The 15,604-nt window shown below is 44.7% G+C and overlaps 1 protein-coding gene across 1 annotated transcript in view; it reads right to left on the bottom strand.

Annotated features, from left to right (window-relative positions):
• Positions 1 to 4,179: 4,179 nt before the first annotated feature.
• Positions 4,180 to 15,604, bottom strand: part of ANKRD29 (ankyrin repeat domain 29) — a 42,118-nt gene continuing 30,693 nt past the window's right edge. Inside the window, exons 7-10 of the mRNA XM_084848096.1 lie at positions 14,069 to 14,167; positions 9,871 to 9,966; positions 9,180 to 9,278; positions 4,180 to 4,838 (exon numbers count right to left, since the gene is read on the bottom strand). Coding sequence (XP_084704222.1) covers positions 4,755 to 4,838; positions 9,180 to 9,278; positions 9,871 to 9,966; positions 14,069 to 14,167 — 378 coding nt within the window. The 3' untranslated portion in view covers positions 4,180 to 4,754. The remainder of the gene's footprint in view (positions 4,839 to 9,179; positions 9,279 to 9,870; positions 9,967 to 14,068; positions 14,168 to 15,604) is intronic.

Genomic DNA, 15,604 nt, shown 5'->3' with positions numbered 1-15,604 from the left:
ATGTGTAGGGACTGTGTCTTCAAAGGTGTGTATTGCAATATATTAACAGAATACCAACTGAGGCAATTTAACTGTTTGAAGCAAACCAACAATACATTATCATGAAATAAGCTTTTCTGTTGTTGATTACATATGAGTGGATTTCAAAGCTTTATATGATAGGAGCTGAAGACTTACTAAAATCACAGGCAGCTCTTAATCTATTGCAGTAAACATAACAAAGTGCCTTGTGGCACTTTTAAAATCTAACAAAGAATTCAAAAGCCCACACACCCATGTGGATTTTGTTTGGTCCCAATAAAGAGTTGGGCAGAACTCTTCATCAGGCTAGGTGGATGCTTTTTGTACCACCTAGTCAGATGAAGCGTTCTGGAGAACTTGAAGGCTTGCACATTTTTATGGAATTTTAATTGGTCTTAGTGTTGCCCAACTGTGGGTTTTGAATTTTTTTTCTCATGGACTAGCCAAGTTATCTTTGTTTATTTAATGCACTGTTAATAATAAGATTGTTTGCATTTAATTGCTAGGTATGTTGTCAGACATCCAGGACTTCCATGATAGTGTTTTCACAAATACTGCCTGTTCCATGTGTAAGACCAGCTAGACAATCAGGGATTGCTGCGGAGTATTGTCCATGGTGTTGGGAGGAAGGGTTTAGACTGCTAGGCGCTGTGGAAATTTTTGGGACAAGCCAAGCCTGTATAAAAGAGATGGGCTCTATTTGAATAGCAATTGAATGTCACTGCTATCACTTCACATTAAAAAGGCCATCAAGCAGCTTCAAAACTGATTTCTGGGGGAAAGCCAACAAGAGCTGGGAATCATCCAATTCAGGATGAAATCTTCCCTTAAGGATGGTGGTGTAAAAATGGGAATAGGGTAGAAAAAAAGAATATTTGGAAAGGACTGTGACATATAGAGATGTTTATATGCTAATATATACTAGAAATCCCCAAGAAAGGGAAGCTAAAGTGCCAAAAGAGACATAGTGGGAACAGAAGAAACCTGGTGAAACAGGGACAATCAGTAGGATATAGTTATACCTGGATATAAAATCTATAACAACCTTTCCCAACCTGGTGCCTTCTAGAGGTGTTGAACTATGGCTCAGAGAACCCTCCAGCCAGCTGGGTGGAGCATTCTGGGAGTTGTAGTCCAACACATCTAGAGAGAACCAAGTTGGGGAGGGCTGATCTATAGAAGAAAAAATAGCAGAGTGCATTGAGGTGGTGTTAAGTCTATATGTGAAAGAGAATGAAGGATCCAAACCAGAAAATGTAAACATAAATTATTCCACAACTTCACTATGGTTAGAAATATAATGCCAGAAAAGTAAGTTAATATTGGGCTCAAGCTATCACAACCCTGGCCAGAACCCTGAAGATGATCTAGATAGGGTGAAAGAAGTCTGGGAGGCAGCCAAAAAACAACATGTTGTAATAATGGGTATCTTTAGCTACCCTCACATTGACTGGATAAAACCACGTTCAGGTGGTTTTATCCAGTCACATTCACTTGTTACGATAAGTGCATGTAACATATAACTGACTAAAGGAGTGATGACAGTGGACTTAATTCTGAGTGGTGCCCTGAATTGGCCAACAGACACAAAAGTTGCCAGTCTGAAACACTGGCCACAGGCAAAAAGTAAGATAGCCAAGTTTGCAGATGATATAATTATTGCGGATGGTGGAAACCCAAGCAGACTGCAAGGACTTCCAGAAGGGGCAACAAATGGCAAATGCAGTAGCACCACTAGTCTGGTGTCTGCTGGTCTAGGAGGGTCCCCAAACAACTCCTTGACAGGTGGCAGGAGCTCCTCCTCCTGCCACTGCACTGTCAAAGGAAATTGCTGCAGTGGTGCCAGCTGGCCAGTTCAGGCTGCAGCCCTGTGGCCTAACATTTTAAATTAAAGTAGCTTTATTTGCTAATTTTGAGTAGCATCTATCAGAACGAATCAGAAGCTGCCTTTGGGGGGCTGCAGCCAAGGAAGGTATCGGAGCAGCAAGAAGACAACCCATTTGCCGCTCCAGTGCCCTCATTGGCTATGCCCCCCAAGGCAGTGTCTGATTGGTCCAGACCACTGCTAATCAAAATGTGCAAATAAAGATATTTGTATTTAAAATGGTATGCCGTGGGGCTGCTGCTTCAAACCAGCTGGCTGCCTGTTCCACAGTGCTTCCTTTGGAAGCGCAGGAGGAGGAAGAGGAGGAGCTGCCTAGATAAAAGAAAAAAGCAGGGCAATGTGGAGAGCAAGGAGCGGCAGGGGACAACCTGGAAACCACCTTGCCTGGGGCCCCCTCAAACCTGGTGGCACCTCAACCGATTTTCTGCTGCAAGAGAAAAGATGGAAGTGGTGGGAGTGTTACAAGTGGAAAACAACGTTGTCTGAACCCAGTGGAGACTAGTGGCTCTGATGGGGAGGGGGGGAATCTGCTCCAGGTTTCCGTCTGAACCAGTGTGAAGCGAACCACCTTGACTAGCTCCTTTACAGTTCCAACCGAAACCCAGAGAAGATGCACCGCCCCACCAACATCAGAGCCACCAGCCTCCAGTGTCTGAACCCCCTGTAAAATTCTATGAATGAGACAGGGCAATAGCACCACAAAAGCCTCATCCGGAAGCACCAAAGGAACTTATTCCTGTTAGATTATTGTTTCTCTGAAAAGCAAGTGCATGAAAAGAATAACATGTCCTGAAAGCTGGACTGCTTTGAAGGCTTTGGGATCGCTTATTAATGGAGACGCTTACGCACCATATGAAGGTTGTTAACACTGTGCAAAACGTGAACATTTTGATGCAGCATGGTACCCATTTTTGTGGTATGCTGATCATACACCCCAGACCCAAGCCCTTCCAGATCCTTGGAATTTTGCTGACTTACTAAAAGATTTTGCTGACTTACTAAAAGAAAATAATTCCAGCTTGAAAGCTTTGAAATTCTGTACTTTACACATCCTAACTGAATAGGTTGTGTTTGATTGTTCTGTTTAGCTTTTTCTGGCCATGTTCACTGTACTGAAAAAAATGAAGTTTTAAAAAACTATAAAAATGAAGGGGGGGAAATCCTGAACGCCTGCAACAAGTTTAAATAATTAGTATGTAAAATGAAATCTATCCCTTTGCCTATGTATCTCAATCCCAGAATTAAGGTAAATGTACTTACAAATTGACCAAAATTTCAGTAGCATGTATTTGCTAGCCTTTCCTACTTGTTCGGTTCATTAGCCTATTGCTGTGCTTGTTTAGTGCAGTTTCAAAAGCCCTCTGGAATCCATTACATTTTTGTTTGACACATGAAATAGGTCCTGAATAAGGGCCAAACCATACATCAGGGGCGCAAAATTGAGGGCCCAAGGGCCAAATCTAGCCCTCTGGGAGTCCCAATCTGGCTCTCTAGGGTTGCATCATAGGAAGCTGCTTTATACTGAGTGAGACCATTGGTCCATCCAGCCCAGTATTATCAACACTGACTGGCAGTGGCTTCCTGGGGTTTCAGGCAGGAATTTTTTCAGCCCTACCTGGAAAAGCCAGGGATTGAACCTGGGACCTCCTGCATGCAAAGCAGATGTTCTGTCACTGAGCCATGGCCCTTCAAAAAAGGAAACATAAAGTTTCCCAGGTCACTCCCTGGCCCCATGCCTTTCCCCCACCAATGATTGTTTGGTGGCTTCCTGGCTTTTGTGCAGTTTTTCTCCCATTCTAAAAGGGTGAAATGCCTCTCCTATGGCTTGGTAACAGCTATAAGCTAAAATATGCTGCTATTTTTTGTATTGTGGCCCTGCCCCTTTGGGCTCTGGCCCCACCTACCACTGGAACGCAGCCCTGAAAGTTTCTCCAAGATAGAATTCAGTCCTTTGACGGAAAGAGGTTGTGCACCCCTGCCATACGTTACTCTTCTCCTAGATTTAAGGGTATTTCATTTGAATTGTAAATTGCCCTCAATAAATATTATGAAGGCCAGTATCTAAATGCCTTAGTCTAAATAAATAAATAAATGGGAAACATAACTCTCTGAGTAATAAGCAGTCTGCATAGAGATCACCACAAGGTGCTTTTTGGGTAGTAAAAATATAGTTGAAGAAGTGGATCTCAGTATTAAAGAACGCTACTATGTAGGTATACCATCCCACTATGATGGCTACATTTCAGTAGTAATGTGACTTAGCAAGGAGTGCTGCATGTAACTGAATACCCCACATTTTTATTGCCAACCTTCACAACACCAATGCGCAAAAGGAGGAGGTCAGAATAAGTACTACAAGGAGGGCTGATGCATTATGGGAAACCAAACTGTTAGTGCCACTGATGTGCCATGCCACCTGCAGGGCATGAGAATGGGTCACAACAAACCTGGCCTAGTTAACATACTTTTTAAAAAAATGCTTAGTGCTCATAATAACCACAGGACCACTGGAAAGGCCTGTGCAAAGTTTGAGAAGGGTTTACTTCAAGGAACAGATAATGCTACAGTAAATAGGGAGGCTTCTCTGGTACGGTAAAGGCAGTTATTCAGGAAAGCTATGATAGGGACCCAGTCCTCTCTGCACTGAAGCCGGTGACAAACACCTGGTGAGCTTAAGTGACGTAAGGCCCTAGCAGTGCCATTCCATGAAGAATCCAGACCTTGTTCACAGAGCAGGAGCCACAACATGCTTGAGTCTCAAAATATTTCCAGTTCTGCAGGAAAACTAGCTTTGCTTGAAGGCTAGTCTGGGCAGGGCTCATCAGCTCTCTCAAGACGCAAAGCTGTCTTAGCGCCTTCTGTGCTTTTCTTTGGACTGCAGGAGCCGTAGGATGCGCTCATTTCCCGTTAGGTCTGAAGGCAGTTCATTTTTCTGAAACAAGAAACAAGCCAGTTGGAAATCAGAGAGAGGCTTTGGACCATTTGGCCTGAATGCACTTGAGTTCAGGAAACGCTACCTAAAGGACCACCTGCATCCAGCTGTGGGCTATGTGCTTATTATTAAAGAATGTATCGGTGCAGTATTACTAGGCCTTTCAACTGGGTTGTTTAATAAATGCTATGTTTCATTGTAGGTTTGTGATAAGTGCTTGGAATAAAACCAATAAAACTATCAACAGAAAAAGATGGAGGGTAAGATTTGCTTTGTTCTAGAGATAGAGGGACAGCAGCCCAAAATACAACTGAATATCAATATCAACATAATGATTACAGGTGGGGCACAATGACATAGTTTCCTTGGGAATGGTCCCTCAGAAGTATTTATGATGTAAATCAGGTTGCACAAATCCTAAGACTTTTGTGGCTTCAGTCCTATTCACACTTACTCTGAAGAATGACCCACTGAACTCAGTGGGACTTTCTTCCAAGGAATATTGTTTAATGTCACTTTTGTACTGCTGTAATCTGCTCTGAAAGTCACCAGACTGAAGAGCAGGTGATCAAATAATGTTAACGACAGAAACAAACACACATTGGATTAGGCTGCAGGACCATTTAGTTCATGGTTATATCTGGTTTTACCCGCATGACAAGTGGAGATGTGGAAATTGGGGCAGTTCTCTTTCAAAAGGGGGCACATGGCCACATAATGGTCTACGGCTGTGAAATTCCATATTTTTCCTAAACAACTGATAGGCTCCAATTCATTCAGCAAGAAAGGGAGAGCCAGTAGGGCTGCTCAGATAAATGCTCTGACTAGGCCTCTTGTTTGGTTCAAGCAACATCAAGGTGGCTGATGGGATTGGAAAAACATATGCGTATCTGACCATGAGAAGGTAATTGTAAGTTGCTCATTATAGGCAGGAAATTCCTTTTTAAGGAGTAGCTTAGGACCTTAGAAGTAAGAGATAATAATGTAGCTGTACTGATAAGACTGTTACTGAGTCTTAATTGGTTGCTGAGCATGCATAGTGTATTTTCTTTGTTCTCCACGTTTCAGTATTTATGAAGATACCCTGTTTTCTTTTGGGGCAGACTCAGTTCTTGGCTGAGTCCCACAGCCGTGTTGTGCTTTAATAAATTTCTGACTGTTTAACCTAACCTGGCTTGGATATTTCCTTAACAGCCCTCACCTCATTGATGTAAGTTGCATTTTTAAAACACTGCAGATTAAGCACAAAGATGCACTTCGCATCAAGTGCAGCTTGGTCCACCCATGTTTACATATCTGTTTCTTTTATGAAGTACATTTTGCCACATACAAACGCTGACCCGGGTCGCACATTGTAACAACCCATGGCTAACAACCCTGGTTCTAACTCTGGGTTGTCTTTCTCCCAACAACCTAGAGCTCCAGGTTTGGATGTCACGATTGTCACAGCGGGAGAGGGCAGGAAACAGCAGGCGAACTTGCTCCCATTCGTCTTTTCAGTGACCCACAATTTGTTCACTGTGGTGGCCCAGCGTGCAAACTGGGCCACTACGTGCGCTATGCTACAGGAATGGATGTAGAGTCTATTTAGCATTAGTCACATTCCTGCAAAATAATTATTAGTGTCTTTGCCACTCATAGGGGCAGGAGCAGCTGCTTAGAGACATTCAAAGCTCCCAGTCAGGCTTCAGTAGCATTAAAACGAATCCTATAATGCATCATATTTGGGCTTGCCTTGAAAAAATTCCAATAACAGTAATTCTGTATAGATCAGCAGTGTTATAGAGCAGCGTTTCCTGACCTGGTGCCCTCCAGATGTGTTGGGCTATGACTCCCATACCCCCCCAACATAACACAATGTTATGGGAATTGTATTCGAACAGATCTGGAGGGTGCCAGGTTGGGAAAGGCTATTATAGAGTGTTATCTGTGGGTGGGAGAGCTACTATAGGGATGGCAGAGAATTTCTCCACGAATCTTCGGGAGGCTGAGTGCCGACGCATTCGGCCCCCCGAAAGTGTTGGGGAAATTCTCCGCCGGCCCCCCGCCCCCCCCCCCCCGGGATGGGACTTACCATGGCCGAATGTCCCTCTCGGTGGCGGGTCCCAGCAGCGTTTCAGCGGGGGTGGGGGCTGGTCTCCCAACCGGCTGCCGCCGCCGCCATTACAAAATAAAAAAGTAAAACACACACACACACCCGTGATAGGCTACGTGACGATTTATGTAGCCTATCATGGCTAGATTTCCAAAGTCAGCTGTGATAGGCTACGTAAATCGTCACGTAGCCTATCACAGGTGACTTTTTTTGGGGGGGGGAAGCGCGTACGCAAATGGCAGCGCCCCATGGGCGCCGCCATTTGCGTTCCTTATTTTGGCACGTCTAGTCTACGTAAAGATTTATGTAGACTACGGTGAAAATAAGGGCAACGCAAATAGCGTTCCCTTGTTTTCGCCATAGTCTACATAAATCTTTACGTAGACTAGACGTGCCAAAATAAGGAACGCAAATGGCGGGGTCCATGGGCCGCCGCCATTTGTGTACACGCTTTTTTTTTCTTTTTCCCAAAGTCACCCGTGATAGGCTACGTGACGATTTACGTAGCCTATCACGGCTGACTTTGGAAATCTAGCCGTGATAGGCTACGTTAATCGTTACATAGCCTATCACGGGGTTTTTTGGGTTTTTTTTTCACTTTTTCTTTCACGGCCAGGGAGACGGGGCGCTTCTCCCCGGCGTGAATTTCGGCTGGGCGAGGCGGGGCACCTCCCCCCCCGGCCTGAATTTCGGCCGGGCGAGGAGGGGCACCTCCCCTCCCTTGCCTGAACTTCGGGGGGAGAAGCGAAGCGCCTCCCCCCCACCGCGAAGCAAGCTGCGGGACAAGGTAAGTCCCTTTCGTCCATCCCTAGCTACTAACAGATCCATTGGCATTATCTGGTTACGTTTGACCTTTTGAACATTTGTTGACCTGGTTTGTACCATGTTTTAATTAACAATGGTTTGTTGAATTGTGGATGGTTGTTACGTGTGAACCCAGAACTATGGGTCAACTATGGTTGTTACCCACGAACAACTCATGAAGAGGATCCATGGTTTGTTGCTGGGTTATGAACTGTGGGTTGTTTAAACCATATTTTGTTGTTACGTGCGAACCCAGAATCGTGGGTTGTTGATGGGTTCTTTCCCCAGGCTACAGAGGCAGTGGGCAAGAGTGGTAAAAAAACCAGCCTCTTTATGTGCCAGTACTGCTGTACCACAAAAGCAGTTGGGATACAGGTAGGGAGGGGGAAAAGGAAGAGGGAAATAAACAACCCAGGGACTGAGAAAACAAACCATGGTTTGTTTCATCGACTTTCAGACAAACATGTTGATTTGCACTGAAATGAAATCTTTTAGTTAATTATATTTTATGTTTTTATTGTTGTAGGATTTTATCGGTAAAGCACTTTGAGAGGATGTTTTGCCTTGAAAGGCAATATAAAATATTAAAATAAGTCCTGTTTCTAAATTACTGTGCTGCTGGAAGTTCCAGTATGTTTTGAAACATTATATCTCATAATTTTTGAAAAATGTCCACGAAAGTTTATGCCACAATAAATGTGTTAATCTTAAATGTGTTAACACAATAAATGTGTTAATCTTAAATGTGTTAAAGGTGCTACAGGACTCCTTGTAGTGTTTGCTCCTATAGATTAACATGGCTACCCTTCTGAAAGTTTTACTGATAGAAATAGTAGTGGTGGTTATGGTTAATGCAAACAGGGCTGGCATTAAGGGTAGGCATAGTTGAGCACCTACCAAGGACACATGCCCCATCAGGGTCCCACTGACAAGATCCCCCTGGAGCTGTCTCTCTTCTTCACCATTACAACCTGCTTGTTCACCCGCCTCTCACTCTGACCCAGACAACAGTGGTGGTGAGAAGAAGGAACAGGAGATGCCATCGCCTTCTTGCTCACTGGCTGTCTGCCTGTCAAGCAATAAAGTGGAAGCAATAATGAAAAAGAGGAAGAGCAACAGCAGCTGGTGGCAATGGCAATGAGAAGGCAGAATGACTCAGGGTGGAGGCCCACTGAAGGTTTCTTGCCCAAGGGCCTGCAAAACCCTGGAGCCAGCACTGAATGCAAGCCATTACTCCCAAGAGTTCTGCTGCTCTCTAATGGAAATTTACAAGACATGGATAACTTGTACTCTATATTTTGTTTCTAACATATGGTCCCCAGCTAAATTATTAAGATTTTCTATAAACAGTTCCATTCAGGGATTGAAAATTTCAGTATACTGAACACTTCCTAAGAGTTTTCAAAGTGCTGGCAAGCTTAAAACAAACAAACAAGCACTACCTTGTTCCTAAGGCATGGATCTGCTCCTGCTTCCAAGAGTAGTGCTACTGCTCTGACACTGCCACCAAGAACTGCTGCATGGAGAGCTGATGTTCCACTCTAGAAAATACAGAAGAGTATAAATACACATTGATGTGTAGCACATGACGAGAAGGAGGAAGAACCACCTCAGATCTTTATCAGCAATGCAGGAAAGGATCAAGAGGAGAAGGGACAGAGGGTCAGATACAAGAAACCTTTAACCTCTTGGTTTTGGCAGCAAGGCGACTCTATTATACTTGGAAGACCCAGTTCCCAGTTCAGACCTACACAACGGCTTTGGGTACTAGAATATAGTAGGTTAATATCTCAGTAACTTAGGACTTGGGGGGTGAAACTGAATGGTTTTCTGTGGATACCTCACAGATATTAGTGTGCACGTCTACAGCAGGGATGGGCAACTTCTAGCCCTCCAGATGTTTTGGCTTACAACTCCCATCAGCCCTAGACTGCATATCTAATGATGAGGGATGGGGGGGAGTTGTAGGCCAAAACATCTGGAGGGCCACAAGTTGCCCACCCTGTTCTACTGTATTTGAGGCTGCAATCCTATACCTATTTACCTGGGAGTAAGTCCACTGAATTCATGCAGAGGGTTGCATGGTAAGTGAATTACGGTACTGAGCACTCCAAAGATTTTCTCAATACTTGCCTTCAATAAGCCAAGTGCAGGGGAGAATTTAAGTAACTCCTCTATAACTTCACTATATCCTTTGTTTGCAGCTTTAAGTAAAGCAGTTGTTCCATCCTTCAACAGAAAGAGAGAAAAAGAAAATGAGTTGGATATAGCCATCTCTGCAATTCATACAGACAGGTTTCATCCATTCATAGTTAGTTCCTGTTGAGAGCTGGTTTAGATGTTATTTTCCACACATGCAGCCCATAAGACTCCTTACTATATATAACAAGCAAAGACAGCCATGCTGGTCCATGACAGGGGGGGGAATCCAAAATCCACAGTTGGGCAATACTTGTATTAGGACTAATCAAAATGTCACAAAAGAGTGTGCAAGCTTTCAATTTCTCCAGACCTCTTCATTAGGCTAGGTGGCACAAAAAGTGCAATGGGGGAAGAAACAAAAGTAGTCACTGCTAAGCGTTGCCGGGATCTGTCTCATGACTATATTAGCAAAGCTGGAGATTAATTTTAGGTGGTCCACTAAGTAAAAAAGCCAACTAAATCCAAATTGTGTAGTATTACCTACTGGCTGGAGGGGTGACAGAAGTGATGGAGGATAAGCCCTCTCCCCTGGTGGTGAAGGTGGGGTTGGTGGAGTCCCCTTCCCAGGAGGCAGAAAAAGCTGTTTTCTGGGTGGGAGCACCTCCAGTCACATTGCCTCCCCTCATTTTTGTTTCTCTGGCAATGGAAGTAGCTCCACTTGCCTTGCGTCATCTTCTTCACCCGTGAGGTAGGTGTTTGCTAGCAGCAGCAGCAACAAAAGGTAAGTAGCTGGCAAGTGTTGCCCACCATTTTAATTCCCCCACACTGCCTCTGGGGAAACCAATGGAGTAACACTCTGGTGCACTGCTCCATTGAGGCCTCAGAGATGTTGGGCCAGTTCGCACAACATGGTGGCTTATTGTGGGTTAATTAACCCACAATTATCCCCAGTGATTGTGGGGTGTACGTGGCTGCCGTTTTGAATATGCAACCTCCTTATCAGGGGGGTTGGCGTGTCATCAGCCATTGTGGGTTAATTGAAGGTTACACAACACACACTTAACCCAACTACTAATTGACTACTAACTACTCCCCACATGCACTGCAATTAACCAGTGATAACCCACTGTGTTGTGCAAACTGGGGGACTGTGAGGGAATTTAAGTGGCAGGCACCAGCAACAGTGTTTGTGGCTACTGGCTTTTTTTTTACTGCTGCTGCTACTGACACATATCTGCCTCATGATACGGAAGAAGAGACAGGGTGGGTTGATGGGCCCTCCAAAGGACTAGGCCATCAGCCAATGTCCAGTGATGCCAACTCCTGATATCAAGCCCCGTATGAATCATAGAATCATAGAATAGTAGGGTTGGAAGAGGCCTACAAGGCCATCGAGTCCAATCCCCTGCTCAATGCAGGAATCCAAGTCAGAGCATCCCTGACAGATGGCTGTCCAGCCTCGTCTTGAAGGCCTCCAGTGTGGGAGAGCCCACCACCTCCCCAGGTAATTGGTTCCATTGTCGTATTGCTCTTACAGTCAGGAAGTTTTTCCTGATGTTCAGCCGGAATCTGGCTTCCTGTCACTTGAGCCCATGATTCCGTTTCCTGCACTCTGGGATGATCAAGAAGAGATCCTGGCCTTCGTCTCTGTGACAACCTTTCAAGTACTTGAAGAGTGCTATCATATCTCCCCTCAGTCTTCTCAAGGCTAAACATGCCCAGTTCTTTCAGTCTCTCTTCATAGGGCTTTGTTTCCAGTCCCCTGATCATCTTTGTTGCCCTCCTCTGAACCCTCTCCAGTTTGTCTGCATCCTTCTTAAAGTGTGGTCCCCAGAACTGGACACAGTAGTCCAGATGAGGCCTAACCAGTGCTGAGTAGAGGGGAACTAGTACTTCCTGGGATTTGGAAGCGATGCTTCTATGAATGCAGCCCAAAATAGCATTTGCCTTTTTTGCAGCCACATCACATTGTTCGCTCATATTCAGCTTGTGATCGACAACAATTCCAAGATCCTTCTCGCTTGTAGTGTGGTAGAGCCAAGTATCCCCCATCTTGTAACTGTGCATTTGGTTTCTTTTTCCTAGATGCAGAACTTGGCATTTATCCCTATTAAATGTCATTCTGTTGTTTTCTGCCCAGCACTCCAGTCTATCCAGATCACTTTGGATTTTGTTTCTGTCTTCCAAAGTATTAGCTATCCCACCCAATTTTGTGTCATCTGCAAATCTGATCAGCATTCCCTGCACCTCCTCCTCCAAGTCATTAATAAAAATGTTGAAGAGCACTGGGCCCAGGACTGAGCCCTGCGGTACCCCACTCGTTACCTCTCCCCAGTTTGAGAAGGTCCCATTGATAAGCAGTCTTTGAGTCCGATTCTGTAGCCAACTGTGGATCCACTGGATCGTTGTTTCATCTAGCCCACTTTGAGCTAGTTTGCTCATCAGGATATCACGGGGCACTTTGTCGAAAGCTTTGCTGAAGTCGAGGTATATGATGTCTACAGCATTCCCACAGTCTACAAGGGAGGTTACTTGATCAAAAAATGAGATCAGATTTGTCTGGCAGGACTTGTTTTTGACAAATCCATGTTGGCTTCGAGTAATCACGGCATTGTTGTCAAGGTGCTTCCAGATGGATTGCTTTATGATCTGCTCCAGAATTTTCCCAGGGACTGATGTCAGACTGACTGGTCTGTAGTTCCCAGCTTCCTCCTTTTTACCCTTTTTGAAGATAGGGACAACATTAGCCCTCCTCCAGTCATCTGGCACTTCCCCCGTCCTCCATGATTTCTCAAAGAGAACAGACAGCAGTTCTGAGAGTTCTTCTGCCAGTTCCTTTATTACTCTAGGATGCAGTTCATCTGGCCCTGGAGATTTGAACTCATTCAAAGTAATTAGGTGTTCCTTGACCATACGCCTATCGATCTCAAGCTAGAATCCTGCCCCTTCAGCCTGTACTTCGCCTATGCCAGGGGGGGTCATAGACCCTCTTTTGGGAGAAGACTGAGCCAAAGTAGGAATTGAGCACCTCTGCCTTTTCTTTGTCATCTGTTATCGTTTTGCCATCCTTATTTAATAGCTGAACCACCATTTCTTTCCTCTGCCTTTTACTATGCACGTAGCTGAAGAAAGCCTTTTTGTTGTTTTTAGCATCCCTTGCTCACCTCAGCTCATTCTCAGCTTTAGCCTTCCTGATGCCATCCCTGAAATTCTGTGCTATCTGCCTGTACTCTTCCTTTGTTACTTGGCCTTCTTTCCACTTCCTATATGTGTCCTTTTTTGTTTCCAGGTCATCCCTAAGCTTTTTGTGAAGCCACATTGGCTTCTTCTGTTGTCTTCCACCTTTTCTTCTATGACTGTACCCTTCTATTGTTCTGAGAGCATCCAGCTGTTAATCTCCAAACCGAAGAGCTCAGTCCTCTTCTATTTGATTTTAACTTTGAACTAACGAAGGACTTGGCTCCAAGAACGTATAAAGTCTCTCTTTGTCACCACTGACCTGCTGGAGCTTTCTTAACTACATGGGGCCACTTGTGGTCACAGTGCAGGCTGTTCAGTTTACATTTCCCACTGTCATCACTAAGATGTTCCATGAGAAAGGGACTGGCTTTCTCCAAGGATGCAGCCTGCAGTTCCGGTTGTGCACCATGGCCCCAAACTGGAAGTAAAAGAAACCGGACTCTCACTGATGCCCCTTTCAGTGAGAGATGCTTGAGAGATACACTAGCTCCAGGGTGTTGAACCTCTTTCAGCCAAGGACCACATTCAATTTCAGAGAAGCTCCCGTGAGCTACATTCCAGTGGTGGGCGGGGCTGAAGGGGAAAGGGGCAGGGCCAAAAACACCAGCATATGTTATCTTAAAGCTCTTACTGCCACTCACTAATCCTTAGGGGAGGCATTTCACTCTTTTAGAATGGGGAAAAAATGTGCAAAAGCCAGGAAACCACCAAACGATCGGCAGTCGTGGAGAAGAGATTGGGCCAGGGCAAGGGGCATGGCCATCTGGAGAACCAGACTGGGATCCCAGGAAGGGCCCGAGATTCAGCACCAAGCAATATCCAAACTGTCCTCCAGTGCAGACTGCCAAAGTATGCCAAAGAGGTGCAATAAAAGCACACCATGTCATAGAACCCTGTTGACCCGTTTTCTCCCAAGCCAAAGCCCAGAAAGTTAAAGGCAGTTACTCACGCTTCTAGCGGCATCTCGGTCTGCTCCTCGAAGCAGCATGACCCTCACTACCTCGCTGTGACCCATCTGGGAGGCTATCCACAACGGAGCTGTCCCATCCTTGAAGGAAAGCAAAACAAAACAGGAACGATCCATTTGATACAGGCAACACTAAATAGCTCTGGCAGCTCACCACAAGGCTCTGGCTGGAGCTCAAGGACAAAATAAACTTGGATCCCTTTTGCTTGAGAAGGGACATAGTGTTCAGCTCAGTTGGGTAGGGAAACCGAATCTCTCTCTCAGTCTCTCCCCCCCCCCTTGTGGCTGTATAAATGTTTGCATGACACAGATGAAATGCTCAATGGAAGCATTACTCTGTATAACAATTAAAATATTTTTCTTTTTTACTCCTTGGGTTGGATCCAGATTTAGTCATACTTAGAGCAGACTCACTAAAATCAGTGGGCCTTAAGTTAGTCATTATTAAAGTAACTCCCATTGATTTCAATGGATCCATTGGACCTTAGGCTAGTCATAACTAATTTTATTCTCATTTATTTCAATGGGTCTGCGCTACTGGTGATTCCAGATGGAGGGCTTCCAGTGCTAAGCAGAAGAAGACATTATGCAGCTATTCCATCTTCCTTAATGGATTTTCTGCAGTAAGAAAAAAGATGGAAAAAGCGGTGGGAAAACACAGGAGTGTTAGACATGGATGATGCTGTCACTTGGATCCCCTATAAAATTCTATAAATGCTGCAGGGCGATGGCGCAATAAAAGCCTCATCTGGAAGCATGCCAAGTCTGAATCCGACCTCTTAATTTCTACCAGATGCTATTGCAGCCCTCTCCAATCTGGTGCCTTCCAGATGTTTTGGATATCAGCCCCTGCCAGCATGGACAATGTTCAGGAATGCTGGGAGTTGTAAACATCTGGCACCAGCTTGGGGAAGGCTGTGCTGTAGGAAGGTTTAAGCAGCAGAACATAATGAATCCCTATGCGGCTGAAATCTGAATGCTTACTCATCCTGAGTAAAGTCTATTTCATCTACTGTCAGGGCACATTGGCAGAACTACACATTGGATGCATGGAGATGTCAAAATAAACCATGGTTTATAAACCACAATTTATTTTAACAGGAAAGAAACTAGCCTCCACTCCCCCTCTGCTCCTCCAGTGCGGCCATGAAATCGGAAGCTTTTGCTTCTGTTTTTAGATTAAAACTGCGGCTTGTTTATCACCCAAGCCCTAAACCATGGTTACTCTTAACTATCATTTTTTGAAACAAGCCAGCTCCATAACCTATGGTTTAAAGTTGGCTTGTTTAAAAGAACAACATAAAGATTAAGCAGTTTTGTGGTTCAGATGACATGAACAATGAGGTTAATAGAAAAATGGAAACAAATGGTTCTAAAATCCCCCTTGTGGACATGCTAGAGGGAGAGAGGGGAGGAGAGGGGAGGAAAGTGTGCAAGCCCAAGGGGAGGCTGGGTTCATTCCTGTAACAAAGAATCATGGTTTATTGTGACATCCAAACACAGCCATTATGTGTAGTT

Source organism: Heloderma suspectum, chromosome 4 (genome assembly GCF_057233095.1).
Source record: "Heloderma suspectum isolate Gila_16-S chromosome 4, 16-S_ref, whole genome shotgun sequence".
Lineage (NCBI taxonomy): Eukaryota > Metazoa > Chordata > Lepidosauria > Squamata > Helodermatidae > Heloderma > Heloderma suspectum.
The sequence above is the reverse complement of the archived record's forward strand: the minus strand, read 5'-3'. Positions and strand labels throughout refer to the sequence as shown.